We start from the raw sequence: 16,212 nt of genomic DNA on the forward strand, positions 1-16,212 counted from the left end.
AAAGTCGGTTTACGGACGATAATTTTACGTGATAACGTCATAAGAAAACATTGATGAAAAATTGCATACCGTATTTTTTAATTTTCAAATATTATTTACAGTTTTTTACAAATTTAAAATAAATAATTTGTTTAAGTATAATCACGAACAATTAGTTAAAAAGCCTGCCTTAACCTGTTTGATATCATAGAAAGTTTTCTCGCACGGTGGTTGGCCGGTTCTGGCACGCTCGGCTCGGGCGGAACGTGACAATGCGATGTGCGAGACGCCATCACGTCGCGAATGCCAGGCGTGGTGAGCGAGCGTGCCACAGTGGTGGAGGGTGCCGGTGCCGCAGAGACGCCCACCAACAGCCGGATGTCGCCCACGCTGAGCTGCGGCAGCGCGGGCCCCGCCGGCCAGGCGGACCAGTGCGGCGACCGCCAGTTCGTGGTGCTCACGTCCGAGAAGCAGGCGCGCGTGGTGGCCTCCCCCTCCCAGAACTGCGTGTACCGCCAGCAGCTGGCCGACTCCGACTTCGTCGTCAAGGCCGAGATCGTGTCCTTGAAAGGTTGGTCCTCGCTGTTTGTAAGTTACTCTTGGAGTGTGTGAACGGTAGGGGCCACGTGAAGCACAGGACACAGGAGGTGACTTCCAGTTGAGGCGAATGGAACAGTTATTGTAGTGCCTCTCGTTCACCATTTTAACAACCTAACAGGGAAAGGGGTTTTAAAACATAACGACATGTTTTTATTTGGTAAAGCTTGTCTCTTATTTCTTGATTATATATATTTTTTTTTAAATTTCCCTTAAATACACTGATTTGGCAAATATTTTCTAATTGTTACTCACAATGGCACGCCTGTAGTAGATAGATCTTTCTGAGGATGTCTTACTATCTCAAGCTTTGGGTAATTACCCAAAACCATAATGTTAATGTTTTATTAATGACCTGTGAGTAAAATGAAGTACAATGCAATATCCTTCTAAACTGTGCATATGGGGAACTACGGTATGTTGCAATACAATGTAGCTATGGACTTCAGTAGTTCATGAATGGGGCTCATTGGACAGGAGTAGGAGTGTAGAGCTGGAGTTGTACTGTGATATAATGGTGGCCATCTTTGATGACCTTGATACTGCCACCATCTTATATTATGACATCTTAGCCACCATATTGTTTACTTGAACATTCTGACATTTTAGGTTATGGTGTCACAGCCACAGATTTGTTTTCTATAATTTTACGCCATATTGGATTCAAGAAAATCCTGCCATTTAAATTACGACATCAATTCTGTGTTCTTGAAATTCCATGAATCATTACATTTCCTTCGCAATATTCAAAATCTGTAATTATTATTAAATAAAGGAAAATTACTTCAATCATATATCTAGGAGTCCTCAGTTCGAACCTAGTGAGGGCAAAAACAATAATTTTTCTCCAAGGTGGTTACTGGCAGACTTACTCCCACCACTTATAACAAGAGATGTATGTGCGTGTGTGTGTATATAATATGCCAACCAGTATTACATCGTGGCAGCCATGTTAGTTTATTTTTTACCCAGTTACAGTAGTGTCAATCACCAGATAATGGCTCCTACCATCTTGTCATCCACTTTGGCCACCGGACACAACCTCAACGTGACAACTGACAATGTGAAAACATTGAATAGTAATAGTAAAAATAGAATCCTCTTGAGCAGCAAGTTGTTGGTCGTAATTTGAAATTCGAAATAAAATACGCAAGTAGATAACAAAGTAATGGACAGAACCTCAACGTGACAACGTGAAAATATCGAACAGTAAAAGCAGTGAAAGTGAAAATGGAATTCATTGCTCTTGACCAGCAAGTTGTAGTTGGTCGTATTGCGAAATTCAGCCACCAGCACCACTTGTGTTGCTGTTCTTTTTTCACTTTTTTTTCAAGATATACACTTTAATTTCACATCCTCAAAAAATTTTCCTAAATAATGTACCTGCTAAAAATTCCCCTAAATAAATGTACCCCCTATAAAAAACATTTACATCTTGGTTCTCCCTTCCCAAGTTGGCATCACTGACCCGGGTTAATGTTTTAAACAAAGACGTAAATTGATAATTGAATGATGTTTGTTGAGATCTAAATGGGTCCTGTGCTCGTTAATGTTGTTTCTGTGTTGGTGTTTGCATACAGCGTATGTCTGGAGTGCTACATACTCGTTAAAACTGGTTCGGTGTTGGTGTTTGCAGACAGCGTGTGTCTGGAGTGCTACGTACTCGTTAATGTTGTTTCTGTGTTGGTGTTTGCATACAGCGTATGTCTGGAGTGCTACATACTCGTTAATGTTGGTTCGGTGTTGGTGTTTGCAGACAGCGTGTGTCTGGAGTGCTACATACTCGTTAATGTTGGTTCGGTGTTGGTGTTTGCAGACAGCGTGTGTCTGGAGTGCTACGTACTCGTTAATGTTGTTTCTGTGTTGGTGTTTGCATACAGCGTATGTCTGGAGTGCTACATACTCATTAATGTTGGTTCGGTGTTGGTGTTTGCAGACAGCGTGTGTCTGGTGTGCTACGTACTCGTTAATGTTGGTTCTGTGTTGGTGTTTGCAGACAGCGTGTGTCTGGTGTGCTACGTACTCGTTAATGTTGGTTCTGTGTTGGTGTTTGCAGACAGCGTGTGTCTGGAGTGCTACGCACTCGTTAATGTTGGTTCTGTGTTGGTGTTTGCAGACAGCGTGTGTCTGGTGTGCTACGTACTCGTTAATGTTGGTTCTGTGTTGGTGTTTGCAGACAGCGTGTGTCTGGAGTGCTACGTACTCGTTAATGTTGGTTCGGTGTTGGTGTTTGCAGACAGCGTGTGTCTGGAGTGCTACGTACTCGTTAATGTTGGTTCTGTGTTGGTGTTTGCAGACAGCGTGTGTCTGGAGTGCTACGTACTCGTTAATGTTGGTTCTGTGTTGGTGTTTGCAGACAGCGTGTGTCTGGAGTGCTACGTACTCGTTAATGTTGGTTCTGTGTTGGTGTTTGCAGACAGCGTGTGTCTGGAGTGCAACGTACTCGTTAATGTTGGTTCTGTGTTGGTGTTTGCAGACAGCGTGTGTCTGGTGTGCTACGTACTCGTTAATGTTGGTTCTGTGTTGGTGTTTGCAGACAGCGTGTGTCTGGAGTGCTACGTACTCGTTAATGTTGGTTCTGTGTTGGTGTTTGCAGACAGCATGTGTCTGGAGTGCTACGTACTCGTTAATGTTGGTTCTGTGTTGGTGTTTGCAGACAGCGTGTGTCTGGTGTGCTACGTACTCGTTAATGTTGGTTCTGTGTTGGTGTTTGCAGACAACGTGTGTCTGGTGTGCTACGTACTCGTTAATGTTGGTTCGGTGTTGGTGTTTGCAGACAGCGTGTGTCTGGAGTGCTACGTACTCGTTAATGTTGGTTCTGTATTGGTGTTTGCAGACAGCGTGTGTCTGGAGTGCTACGTACTCGTTAATGTTGGTTCTGTGTTGGTGTTTGCAGACAACATGTGTCTGGAGTGCTACGTACTCGTTAATGTTGGTTCTGTGTTGGTGTTTGCAGACAGCGTGTGTCTGGAGTGCTACGTACTCGTTAATGTTGATTCTGTGTTGGTGTTTGCAGACAGCGTGTGTCTGGTGTGCTACGTACTCGTTAATGTTGGTTCTGAGTTGGTGTTTGCAGACAGCGTGTGTCTGGAGTGCAACGTACTCGTTAATGTTGGTTCTGTGTTGGTGTTTGCAGACAGCGTGTGTCTGGTGTGCTACGTACTCGTTAATGTTGGTTCTGTGTTGGTGTTTGCAGACAGCGTGTGTCTGGTGTGCTACGTACTCGTTAATGTTGGTTCTGTGTTGGTGTTTGCAGACAGCGTGTGTCTGGTGTGCTACGTACTCGTTAATGTTGGTTCTGTGTTGGTGTTTGCAGACAGCGTGTGTCTGAAGTGCTACGTACTCGTTAATGTTGGTTCTGTGTTGGTGTTTGCAGACAGCGTGTGTCTGGTGTGCTACGTACTCGTTAATGTTGGTTCTGTGTTGGTGTTTGCAGACAGCGTGTGTCTGGAGTGCTACGTACTCGTTAATGTTGGTTCTGTGTTGGTGTTTGCAGACAGCGTGTGTCTGGTGTGCTACGTACTCGTTAATGTTGGTTCTGTGTTGGTGTTTGCAGACAACATGTGTCTGGAGTGCTACGTACTCGTTAATGTTGGTTCTGTGTTGGTGTTTGCAGACAGCGTGTGTCTGGAGTGCTACGTACTCGTTAATGTTGGTTCTGTGTTGGTGTTTGCAGACAGCGTGTGTCTGAAGTGCTACGTACTCGTTAATGTTGGTTCTGTGTTGGTGTTTGCAGACAGCGTGTGTCTGGTGTGCTACGTACTCGTTAATGTTGGTTCTGTGTTGGTGTTTGCAGACAGCGTGTGTCTGGTGTGCTACGTACTCGTTAATGTTGGTTCTGTGTTGGTGTTTGCAGACAGCGTGTGTCTGGTGTGCTACGTACTCGTTAATGTTGGTTCTGTGTTGGTGTTTGCAGACAGCGTGTGTCTGGTGTGCTACGTACTCGTTAATGTTGGTTCGGTGTTGGTGTTTGCAGACAGCGTGTGTCTGGAGTGCTACGTACTTGTTAATGTTGGTTCTGTGTTGGTGTTTGCAGACAGCGTGTGTCTGGTGTGCTACGTACTCGTTAATGTTGGTTCTGTGTTGGTGTTTGCAGACAGCGTGTGTCTGGAGTGCTACGTACTCGTTAATGTTGGTTTTGTGTTGGTGTTTGCAGACAGCGTGTGTCTGGAGTGCTACGTACTCGTTAATGTTGGTTCTGTGTTGGTGTTTGCAGACAGCGTGTGTCTGGTGTGCTACGTACTCGTTAATGTTGGTTCTGTGTTGGTGTTTGCAGACAGCGTGTGTCTGGAGTGCTACGTACTCGTTAATGTTGGTTCTGTGTTGTTGTTTGCAGACAGCGTGTGTCTGGAGTGCTACGTACTCGTTAATGTTGGTTCTGTGTTGGTGTTTGCAGACAGCGTGTGTCTGGAGTGCTACGTACTTGTTAATGTTGGTTCTGTGTTGGTGTTTGCAGACAGCGTGTGTCTGGAGTGCTACGTACTCGTTAATGTTGGTTCTGTGTTGGTGTTTGCAGACAGCGTGTGTCTGGAGTGCTACGTACTTGTTAATGTTGGTTCTGTGTTGGTGTTTGCAGACAGCGTGTGTCTGGAGTGCTACGTACTCGTTAATGTTGGTTCTGTGTTGGTGTTTGCAGACAGCGTGTGTCTGGAGGGCTACGTACTCGTTAATGTTGGTTCTGTGTTGGTGTTTGCAGACAGCGTGTGTCTGGAGGGCTACGTACTCGTTAATGTTGGTTCTTTGTAGGTGTTTGCAAACAGCGTGTGTCTGGTGTGCTACGTACTTGTTAATGTTGGTTCTGTGTTGGTGTTTGCAGACAGCGTGTGTCTGGAGTGCTACGTACTCGTTAATGTTGGTTCTGTGTTGGTGTTTGCAGACAGCGTGTGTCTGGAGGGCTACGTACTCGTTAATGTTGGTTCTGTGTTGGTGTTTGCAGACAGCGTGTGTCTGGTGTGCTACGTACTTGTTAATGTTGGTTCTGTGTTGGTGTTTGCAGACAGCGTGTGTCTGGAGGGCTACGTACTCGTTAATGTTGGTTCTGTGTTGGTGTTTGCAGACAGCGTGTGTCTGGAGTGCTACGTACTCGTTAATGTTGGTTCTGTGTTGGTGTTTGCAGACAGCGTGTGTCTGGTGTGCTACGTACTCGTTAATGTTGGTTCTGTGTTGGTGTTTGCAGACAGCGTGTGTCTGGTGTGCTACGTACTCGTTAATGTTGGTTCTGTGTTGGTGTTTGCAGACAGCGTGTGTCTGGTGTGCTACGTACTCGTTAATGTTGGTTCTGTGTTGTTGTTTGCAGACAGCGTGTGTCTGGTGTGCTACGTATCCAACGGACACGTGACTGCCTACAGTCTGCCGAGCCTTAGACCCCTGATCGACGTAGATTTCGTTCCACTTTCCGACTTGAGGTGAGACAGGATTTTGTACAGCCTTAACAATTGCTCAGGTGAAAACACACACAGAGTAAACATCTTCCAATTTAAATATTTGCTTTAACTAAAGTTGTACATACAGTAATGCTCATTAAAAATTTTTTTTTCTCTTCAAGTCTTAAATAAATGTTTAAATTATTTTCACATTAAAATATTTGACTGAAGCTAAAATGATTTTTCTTTAAGCTTGTATATTTACAGCACTTTATATGTATTTATTCTCTTTAAACAAGTTTATTTTCTGCCAATATAAACCTTTCTTCTTGCATGTGACTAACTAGAATTATTATTTCCCAGTGACACTCGAAGATAACTTTTAAAACTCACTCTTGGTCAATTGTGGAGTGGTTGATGCCATTGTGGGTTGAGGTGCTGCACATGTTGTTTTGTGTTTTATTTAAACTGCTCCTTGCTTTCGTAGCGCACTGTATTTACTGTGAGCTCACGTAGTGGAGCGAGGCGTAGTCCTGCGGTAGGGCGGCTCAACTCACAGTGCTCAACCGTTGCTCTGCCAAGAAGGTAGACAGCTTGCAGCGACATCTGGGATGTGTGTGTAACCTGCACCTGTAAATAACATCACCATAACACCTAACCAGTGCACTTCTGTGTTATCTGTAGTTATCGCTACCATGTTTACTAACATCTTTATAGTTTACTATAAATGTGTTAAACAGAATTTTTGGAGCCATGCATGAAGTATCTGGTTTTATGGGTCACTTCAGTTTAAAAGATAATGTCTAAATAAATGAAGCATTGTTTTATTTCATTGCATTCCTTTATTGGCATGCAGATTATAGCGAGTGCTAATTCGAAGCAACAATGCTTTAAATCAGATGCCTGATCTTCGGTAGTACGTGTTCCCGTTCAGTATCACTCTTATTTGATAACTTAGTTTACATTTATCTGTCTATTTGGATTTCACATAGTTTCACTTAGTTTGTTATTCTGGCCGACTGAATCATGTTGTATTGGAATTGTATTTGTTAGAAGTCAGTAAGTAATATATGTTATGATTTAAAATGTGGTTTTGGACATACATGTCGGTGGTTACAGTGTACCTATGTCAGAAGTAACCTCAACAATAGACAGAAACACACTGACAACAAGCCAAAATCAGCTAGTGTAAAAAAAATTAAAAACACGGAAAATTCCGTGGAAGGTATTAGTGGAAACAGCACAGGCGCACACAGTGGGCTAACAGCGACGAGACAGTAGCAACAAGACAGAACGACCTTGGACAGCGCAGTGACAAACAAGACTGAACGACGACGACAGCACTCGCGAACACTGTAGTCCTCTGGACCAACATGGCGACATCCTCAGGCACGGACAGACTGGTCTCGGTTCCCAGTTCCCGAAACTCAGGAACCACTCAAAGAACGTAAGATATGTTATATTTTCAGAGCTCAGTGTTCGTAAGCACTGTAATTTTCACTGATACCAAAACGACATTGCTTGTAGCATTTTTATTCCCGACATGGTCAGCACTGAGGCCTCTGAGAGCAGCTCACAGTAACGTTTACATTTCCTTGACCGAATAATCCACATGGTTCGGTATTGAAGAAAACAGGAGTTAAATTTTACTTTGGATTTGTATGTAATAATTATATTTAAAACGCTGCGAAATACTTTAGTTTTCAAAGGTATGTATATTTTAGTTTGGAAGGTTTTATAAGATAAAGTAAAAGTGATATGTTAATTAATTTTATTGCTTGGCATTTAGATAAACGCTAAGCACTACCAATTTAAAAACACATAATTTTTTTTATTTTGAAAATATTCCACATAAAAAGCTACAGACATAGTTGCATATTGATTTAATGTTACAGGCCCTTATACTGCCAGCTCTGATTGCTTATTAGTTGCACATTTTATTTTATTCTCACCACTTGCCTCTCTGAGCTCAGACTTACGATTGTCGCTGCAAGCTGTCTTACTTCGCTGTAATTCACGTTGTGTAAAAACCTGACATTAATTCTCGCCCAAGGCAGTGCTGAAACGACGTGGCTGGGTGCATTGTGTGAGCGCAACCTCTACTACTGTCATTCTTCATTTAACATCATTGGCATAGAGCATTAGTTGATAATGTAAATAGAACCGGTCATTATTTCCGTGTTTGCTGATAAAGGTAAATTTAACTAAACTAAACATTTTTCATCTTCCCTTTAATAGGTATATTTATTACACATCCAAAATATTTTCTGTTGCGGATGTATTAACCGTTGAAAATAAGTTTTGTTTAGGAAATGGCATTGGTACAAAATATAGGAATCTATTCGAAATAAGACTATAATTTCAGAATAGGGATTTGTTCTGTGGAATTCTTCACCATATTACCTAGTTCTTTCCTACTTCTAAATTTTTATCGTTCCTTTTAAAACAGAACAACCTAGGTAATGGCAAAAGGAGGGGCTTAGTTTTAATAATTGTAGCTGTAAGTAAGTTATCTAAACTTACCTAAATTACAATAAGTAAATAACTCCTGAAATACTATGGGCGAGTTGCTAACCACCTTTGTATTTATCTAGAAATAAAAAAAGTGAAATTGTTTTTTTTTATTTGTACTTAAAATGATTGAAAAGAAATGTTTGTTTTAAAAAGAGTTCACATTTCATCGTGAGAAGTGTGGGTTATAGTCGAAACTTACCCAAAAAGCGCAAGAGTCACCTGTACTGTGCTACAAGAACCTCTACGGCCTGTAGCCACTCGAGTCAGCACTGCCAGGCAATAAAGTGGTTTGTGCCCCCCACCCCCCTCAAATCTACCCAACTCTTCCATTAAGTTTAAGTCATACTGCTAAAACTAACCAGTTACCCTGCAAAATATTCTGTTTTCTCTATCTTGTACATTTTTGTTCTTTTTTCTCTTTTTTATCATTTCCTGCTGACAGTTTTCAGACTACCAAACAGGGCATAGTAGACCCTATGTTATCCATATGGGGCCAACAGATGTTTGTTTATGAAGACACGGCGCAGTAAGTGCAATCACACGCTACCAAGTGAAGCCACGCGAGGCAATGCAGCAGCCTTCTGGAGCATTCACGCACTGCCTGCTGTAGAGCTGTCGGGCTGACTCAAGTCGAATATACTTTGTTGCTTTTCAATTAGTATCCTTTCGCATTGGAACGGAAAGCTGCAGCATTGCCATGTGTGAAGACGTGTAAACATTTAAATTACATTCAGACCTTCACACTCTCTTCTAAAGGGAAACTTTTCAAACATTCTGAACCCATGTGGTGAGATTCAAAATAAGCATATGTGCCGTGTATTGTGCCTGTGTTGTCACACGTTTGATTGTCGTGTTATTTCGTTGTCTCCCTGCATTCTGCATGATTGTGCATTTTTTATTTATGTAAATTGCATATGTCTCTTTTTGTCGCAAACCATGAAGTTGAATTCTCAGAAATGTAGCACATTTTGGAATGGCATACAAAGAGTAATGCAGTATGTTTATTCCCATAGAAATTGTCATTTTAATTTTTCTGTAGGGAATTCACTATTTTAGTGAAAGTACACAGTAGTTAGTTGATGTTACATGACTTTTTCAGTTTTTTTCACTTCTTATTTAATCATTGTAATCATTGTTAAATAAACCATTGATTATTTATGCTCGTGTATTTTGAACTGCTGTATAGTGGCAGGGGTGACAGAATATATGGAGGTTCTGCGTTATTATAACATTTAAACGTAGTAGATTTTTGTACAGTAAACAGAAATGCAAAAGTTGTTAACATAAGTTCATTCAAAATGTCTACAATTATTTTTTCCAGTTATAAATCATAGCACAACCTTTGAAATTCCGGTCCCATCTTATCACTCCAAGACAACATACACACATGCCTGTCAGTGGCTTGTTTTTTGAAAGAATATATTTTGCTAAATTGGCCGAAAGCAGCTTTTTTGTATTTAACTCCACAAACACTTCTTGCCTGAAGGATAAACCACCTCCGCACGTATTCTAAATTTTAAATGGCGTGGGAGGAGGAAGTAATTTACCGTCCCCTTTCACTCACACTTATTGTATTGAATAGTCGCCTCATTAGCTCGCACTTCTCAACTGTGGATGACATTGGAGGGGGAAAGTCACCATAGTCCCTACAAACCACATAAAAACAACCTGAGCCTAGGCAACATGTCAGAGCAGTGCAGTGTACTTTCCTCTATTGCAAGACCCTTATAAACTTCCCCCTGAGACTAGGCATTATGTTAAAATATTGCACTTGTGCACTGCCCTCTAGTGGAAGTCACTTCTGCACGGCCCTCGGATGCTAAGCTGTATGTGAGAACAGTTCAGTGACTGTCTGCTGGTGGCAAGTTTATGTGAATTGCCCTCGGAAACAAATCATTATTGGGAATTGTGCAGTGAATTTGTCTGTCTGTGGCAGGCTGTTGTGCACTGCCCTCGGAAATTAAGCATTATGTTATAACAGTGCAGAGATTCTGCCCCCAATTGGCAGATACTTATCCAAAGTCTTGAAGACTAAGCATTATGTTGGAACAGTGCAGTTACTTTGTCCCCTAGTGGCAGAACCTTATACACTACTTTCAGAGACTAAGCAGTATTTAGAACATTCCTTTGATTCTGTTCATTAGATGCAGACCTTTATGCATAGCCCTTAGAGACTAAGCAGTATGTTAGAACATTGTTTGACTATGTTTTTCCTAGTGGCAGATCCTTCTGCATTGCCCTCGGAGATTGAGCAGTGTGTTAGAACATTACAGTGACTCTGTTTCCAAGTGGCAGACCTCTATGCACTGCCCTTGAACACTTCGCAGTATTTTAGAATAATACATTGATTCTGTACCTAATTGGCAGACCCTTATGTCTGTGCTTAAAGTTGTTTTCTCGCCCATAAATTTTTTTTAATCATGGGGCAGGAAGAAAGTGCTTTATTTTTTCATTTGCTGCAATATAATTAAATGACTTTAACAAAGATGTTTCGGAAGGTTTGACAGGCCTCTGATGATGATACGAGCATTAAAAAAACCAGTTTAAAAATGTTCGCAGGCTTTCACGGCCATCGTCTGAAGTAGCTCGGCTTCTGGATTGTAGCCGTGTCCTTGGTGAATAATTCACCGACGTTTCGGTTGACATTGCAGTCGCCATCATCAGGGAACAGTTACCTACTGCTCCCTGATGATGGCGACACTAAACGTCGGTGAATTATCCGCCGAGGACACGGCTACAACCCAGAAGCCGAGCTACTTCAACCAGTTTGAAGTTGGCTGTTAGTCATCGGAGAGTGGCTGACGTTCTAGTAAGGCCTCCTTGTGTTTGGGGGGGATAGCTTGCCGGTGTAGTGGAGATGGCAGCAAGCACTACACGGTTGCTTCATAGGGCACCGCCTGGGCTGCTGGCGAGTCCCTTCACACGCTCTGACAGCTAGACGGGGCAGCGTGAAGTGGTGGAGCTAGGATCAGTGAGTGGCAGTGACCGATGTGGGGGCGACGTTGGGGAGGGAACCCTCGGCCATCTCTGTAACGGCTTTTCTGATTCGCGAATTAAGCGCATGCCGTATTCAGTGCAACATCACGGGGCAGTGCCATAGTTGACTATTACTCAAAGTAGTTGCTACTCAGAATTACATATACACATTCATATTTACATATGTTTTTAGAGGTTTATATTTCATCGCATACACAGCTCAGGAATTAAATTAAGATAATCATACTCGTCACAGAGGTATGCATTTGGAATTTTATATTTCATTAAAAAATTTGTATCACTGTCTACTTTACATTCAGGGGAAAAAAAAATTGTTTCGCTATTTAATTATGTATGTTTGATCTACTAATGGGGAAAATTAATTGCTTGTAACTTAAACATACACAGAAATCTGTGTATGTGTTGCATCAAATTTTCTGTAAAGAATAATGTCTGTAATAAAACTATGTAAAGTGAAGTTGGTAACAACTTTTACGTTTTATTATAGTCTTATTTTACTGGAAATCTAGTATACTATGAATGTAAAGTTTGGGTTGACCTTTATTATTTATTTCTTATTTCTCTATGTGTATCTGGTATGTGTAGCAGCTTTTTATTGTCTGAATGTTTGTTGTATTTTGTTTGTCCCAGAATGTGTCGTAGTGCCCACCGGTAATTGTCGAAAGTGCATCTCATAGCAATTAATATATTTGAAAATTTTTCTCGTGCGAAATTTCAAAAACTCTAATGAGATCTAATTGTATTGGCCATCACATTTAATTACGTTGTAATAACAGTTAAATTATTTTTTTCTAGATAGATTTATTTATTCTACACAGAAAACTAAACAAGAAAAAATTTAAAAAAATTGTAGACAATAAATTATATATTTTTACTATAAATTTAAATTTATAAATCACATGTGAATAAGAATAAATATAGTTTAGCTTTATAGGCTATACATTATATAAACTACTCGTAAACTATAAATAGTAAAGGTATTACACGAGTGGTATATTGTTAATTTATATTATAAAAACCTCAAAATGTTATGGGAAACATTTAATTTCATCATTTCAAAGTAAGAGATAACACCACCTTCTTACACAACTCAGATTAGATATGTCTAATTAAGTTTTAACTTGGAGAAGCTCCTTTTTGCAGACAGCTTATTTGTGCTGCATTTACTATCACCAGTAAATACGTAATTTTTAAATTGTCTTCAGGTAAAACTCGGAACTTTGTCTTCTCTATCATGCAAGAACAGTTTCTGTTTACATTGTCTGTTCATCTAACCACTTAAAAAAAAATTATTTTTTTCAATTGACTCACTTAATGCGTATATACATTTTTTCATACCTTATTGATGGTTTTTATTTCGACAAGAATGTCATACAACACTACAAGACACGCAACAAACTCATATGTAATGATTCCCTTTTGTAGCGGTTGGTACTCGCTCATCAAACCACAGTATGTGTTAATCTTACGGAGATTTGACGAAGCATCACAAACTTTGCTTAGCAGGTATCTCATAAGACCTCACTTATGCACTACCAAATTATTTTCGGGAAAAGGTTACAAAGACATTTACATGCGTCTTAAGAGTATTCCACCTCTTACTTTAGCAAAAGAAAACTGTGTACAGTCTTTGCAAAGACCAAAAAAATACCTGCGGTTGAACACAAGATGAAGCAGCATTTCCCAAAGCTAGGTCCTAACTGCGGCCACCACCTATGGAGAAGTCAAGGAAATTTATTTTTATATTTATTTTCTTTTCCCCAGCTTGTTACCACCATCAGAAGCGTAGCCAGGATTTGTGTATGGGGGGTTAAGAAGCATGGTCGCCCCCCCCCCCCCCCCCCTATTAAAGCGGGTGGTCCGGGGTCCTCCCCCGGAATAATTTGGATTTTAAGGTGTAAAATAGTGCTATTTGAGCAGTTTTCGGTAACTTTAAATATTGTAATAGTAAAACTATTATTAATTTTTTAATAAAAAAAATTGTTTGAGTGATGAAGTAAGAAATTAATTAAAGATATTTTAATCAATCCAAGTGCCTTGTCCACGTCCACTCAAAATCATAAATCATGCTCGAAGCTCCACAATACAAAAAAAAAAGGAATAAAAATGGTTGGGTTTCGGCAGAACTGGCCTATTCCTGGAAACAATTAGCTTTAGCTTGAAGATTTACCCAGTCACCACCTGCTTATAATTATCGCGCTGGTTAAATACAACAGGTGTAAGATATTTGAAAGCTTGGGACCCGTCACGGCGTCACAACCTTATAGCTTCTGCTCGCGACACGGGTAGGGGAAGGGAAGGAGAATCGGTAGGGCTCGCTTACTCTTCCCCTCCAGTGCAGTGGCCGGTGATAGCAGTAAGACACCCAGGCTTTTAGCTAACCTGCTTTCAGATAAGAAAAAATGGGGTCTTAAGGGGGGGGGGGGGGGTTAGAACCCCTAACTCCCCCTCCCCCCCTCCTCCCCCCCCCCCGGCTACGCCCCTGACCGCCATGATCGTAAATTTCGACCGAAAACTGAAAAGGAGCAGGCTTAACTCCTCCACTTTGTTTATTACATAGTTGGCCAGATTCTCACCAGTAGCTTTTTATACAGCTACCAGTTATACAAAATGTTCTTATTTTTGTGCGGTATTTATTGGTTTGTTTTTCTGAGAATGATAGATAGATTTTCAATACGATCAATATCAACCATTGCAGTCCAGAATGTTGGCGTAGTTCTCGTTATTTAATACATCATCTACTGTTCCAGCCTTAGCAAGATTGGTCATTACCTCAAAACATTCATTCTGAATATTTTTTATGAGGTTGTGGTTTTTTGGCACATGTCTTGTTTGTGTCTTGGAGCAAGTGATCTCAAATGGTTGGGTAGAATCGTGCAATTAATTTAACCAAATTAAAAAAATAATAAATTGTTATTTGAGAGGAACACTCTCTATGAGGCCCTCTGGAAGCCAAGTCATGCGTAGCTAAAAACTTTACAATGGCCTTTAACGTATTGTGGTATATTATGCGCTGCCAGGTTGGCAACGCACGTCCGGACACGCAGTTCCGGGATGGAGGCTGGTGGCTCACGGCCAAACAGACTGCTGTGTAGTTTGTACATTGTAAGCCCAAAGATACTACACATATCTTATGTGTATCCAGTACTGTTGATGGGCTTGAATCAACTTGGTTTTTGTGAATCAATAGTGGAATAAATTACATTTAAGTCTCATAATAAATGGGGGTGGACACTAGAGCATCAGAAGTGTCTGTGGTAAGAGGGTTTGCGTGGGGCCTGTGCCGACCATGTCTGTAGGCCATGCGTGGGCGGTCCGGTCTGTTGTCACTACATGTTCAGTCTCCCTCTGCCATCACAAGCCCTGCACTGATCTCCTCCTCTCCTACCACTCTGTAGCGAGTTGAACTGTGCGCGCCGCATCGGCCTCCGGCACTCCGCTCCCCTCCTCCTTCTCCCTCCCTTCCCTCCCCTCCCCTCCTAGTGGTTCTATGTCTACTCGTTCACCCCCCCCTTGTGGATTGGCACATGCGCGCGCTGCGGCGCAATGTTATAAAAAGAGTTGTAAATTGGTCAGGAGCTTTTTCTTTCTTGATTTTTGTCAGGCTCGGTTGTCAGCGTTGTAATCTACGAGCATGTAGTCGATTAGGTTCAGTTAGAACTACGTGTGTGTGCGACCTCAGGGGAAATATGTAAGTTGGTTTGATTTGTCTGTGAGGCGGTGGCCCTTGCCTTAATGTAGAGTCATATATTTGTAAATTCCCTTTCGGCCGTCACCTTAAAAATTATTCTGTTTGGATTAATGTTTTAACGTAACTTAACTGGAAACTTAGTATTTTTATTGGTAACTATCTTCCCCTGAGACGTTGTCTCACGTATTTGATCTTTTCTTATTAATGTAACAATTTTCTTTAAATGTAACTGCACTTTGCAGTAGTTTTGTCAATGTAACGCTTTTCCGTAATTGTAACTGCACCTTGCAGCAGTTTGTAAAAGTAAATAAGTTTGAATTGTAATGCATACTTGGCGCGTTGTATAATGGGAACGCTTACACTGTGTAGCCGGCTTACCCTTGAAGCCCGTTTTGTCTAGAATCATTGTTTTTGATTATTGTATTTGTATCGACTTAACTTCATCAGTAACCTCATGTTATGATTTCTTGTTGGAATAAAATGTCTGTGTACCTGATACCTTTTACCTTGCTTACCTAAACTGCTCCATTCACGTAAACCCCAGTCCTTGCCAGGTTCTCTCCATCCATCCCAATGCTCCAAAGTTAGCTAAGCTTTACAACTCAGCTACACTTGACACCACACTCGAGTTACGTATGTTGCTTTTGTGCTCTACAATTGAGATTTATACTTAATTTTAAATACTTATACATTTTGTTTATAATTACTGTACTTATTATTTTCAATTAATGGAATATTATAGTCAAAAATTCGTAATATCTTGGACGACTTACTTTGCATAATATCAGTTGACTTTTTCTTTAACATATATTTTGGTTTTTTTTTTCTTGTTAAAATTTTGAAACCTGGTACCTGTTTGTTTATGCTTTACAATATTGATAGAGTTTAGAGGTGTTATTATGGACTATTTATTCTTACTGCTTTCTTTATTTTACATTTAAACATCTAGACGAATTGGTTTAATCTATCTCGTATATCTACAGTTAAAATATCACCAAAGGTGCTTCACATTGTGATAAGTAATCACTTTTGCAGCGATTTCTCAATTTTATCTTAGTTTTTACTCCAGAA

General features: G+C 40.8%; 1 protein-coding gene across 1 annotated transcript in view; it reads left to right on the top strand.

Annotated features, from left to right (window-relative positions):
• Positions 1-16,212, top strand: part of LOC134541505 (syntaxin-binding protein 5) — a 366,972-nt gene that overhangs the window by 317,778 nt on the left and 32,982 nt on the right. The window contains exons 18-20 of the mRNA XM_063385002.1: positions 338-550; positions 5,873-5,981; positions 8,896-8,979. Of these exons, the coding sequence (XP_063241072.1) occupies positions 338-550; positions 5,873-5,981; positions 8,896-8,979 (406 nt within the window). The remainder of the gene's footprint in view (positions 1-337; positions 551-5,872; positions 5,982-8,895; positions 8,980-16,212) is intronic.

This window comes from Bacillus rossius (assembly GCF_032445375.1).
Source record: "Bacillus rossius redtenbacheri isolate Brsri chromosome 4 unlocalized genomic scaffold, Brsri_v3 Brsri_v3_scf4_1, whole genome shotgun sequence".
Lineage (NCBI taxonomy): Eukaryota > Metazoa > Arthropoda > Insecta > Phasmatodea > Bacillidae > Bacillus > Bacillus rossius.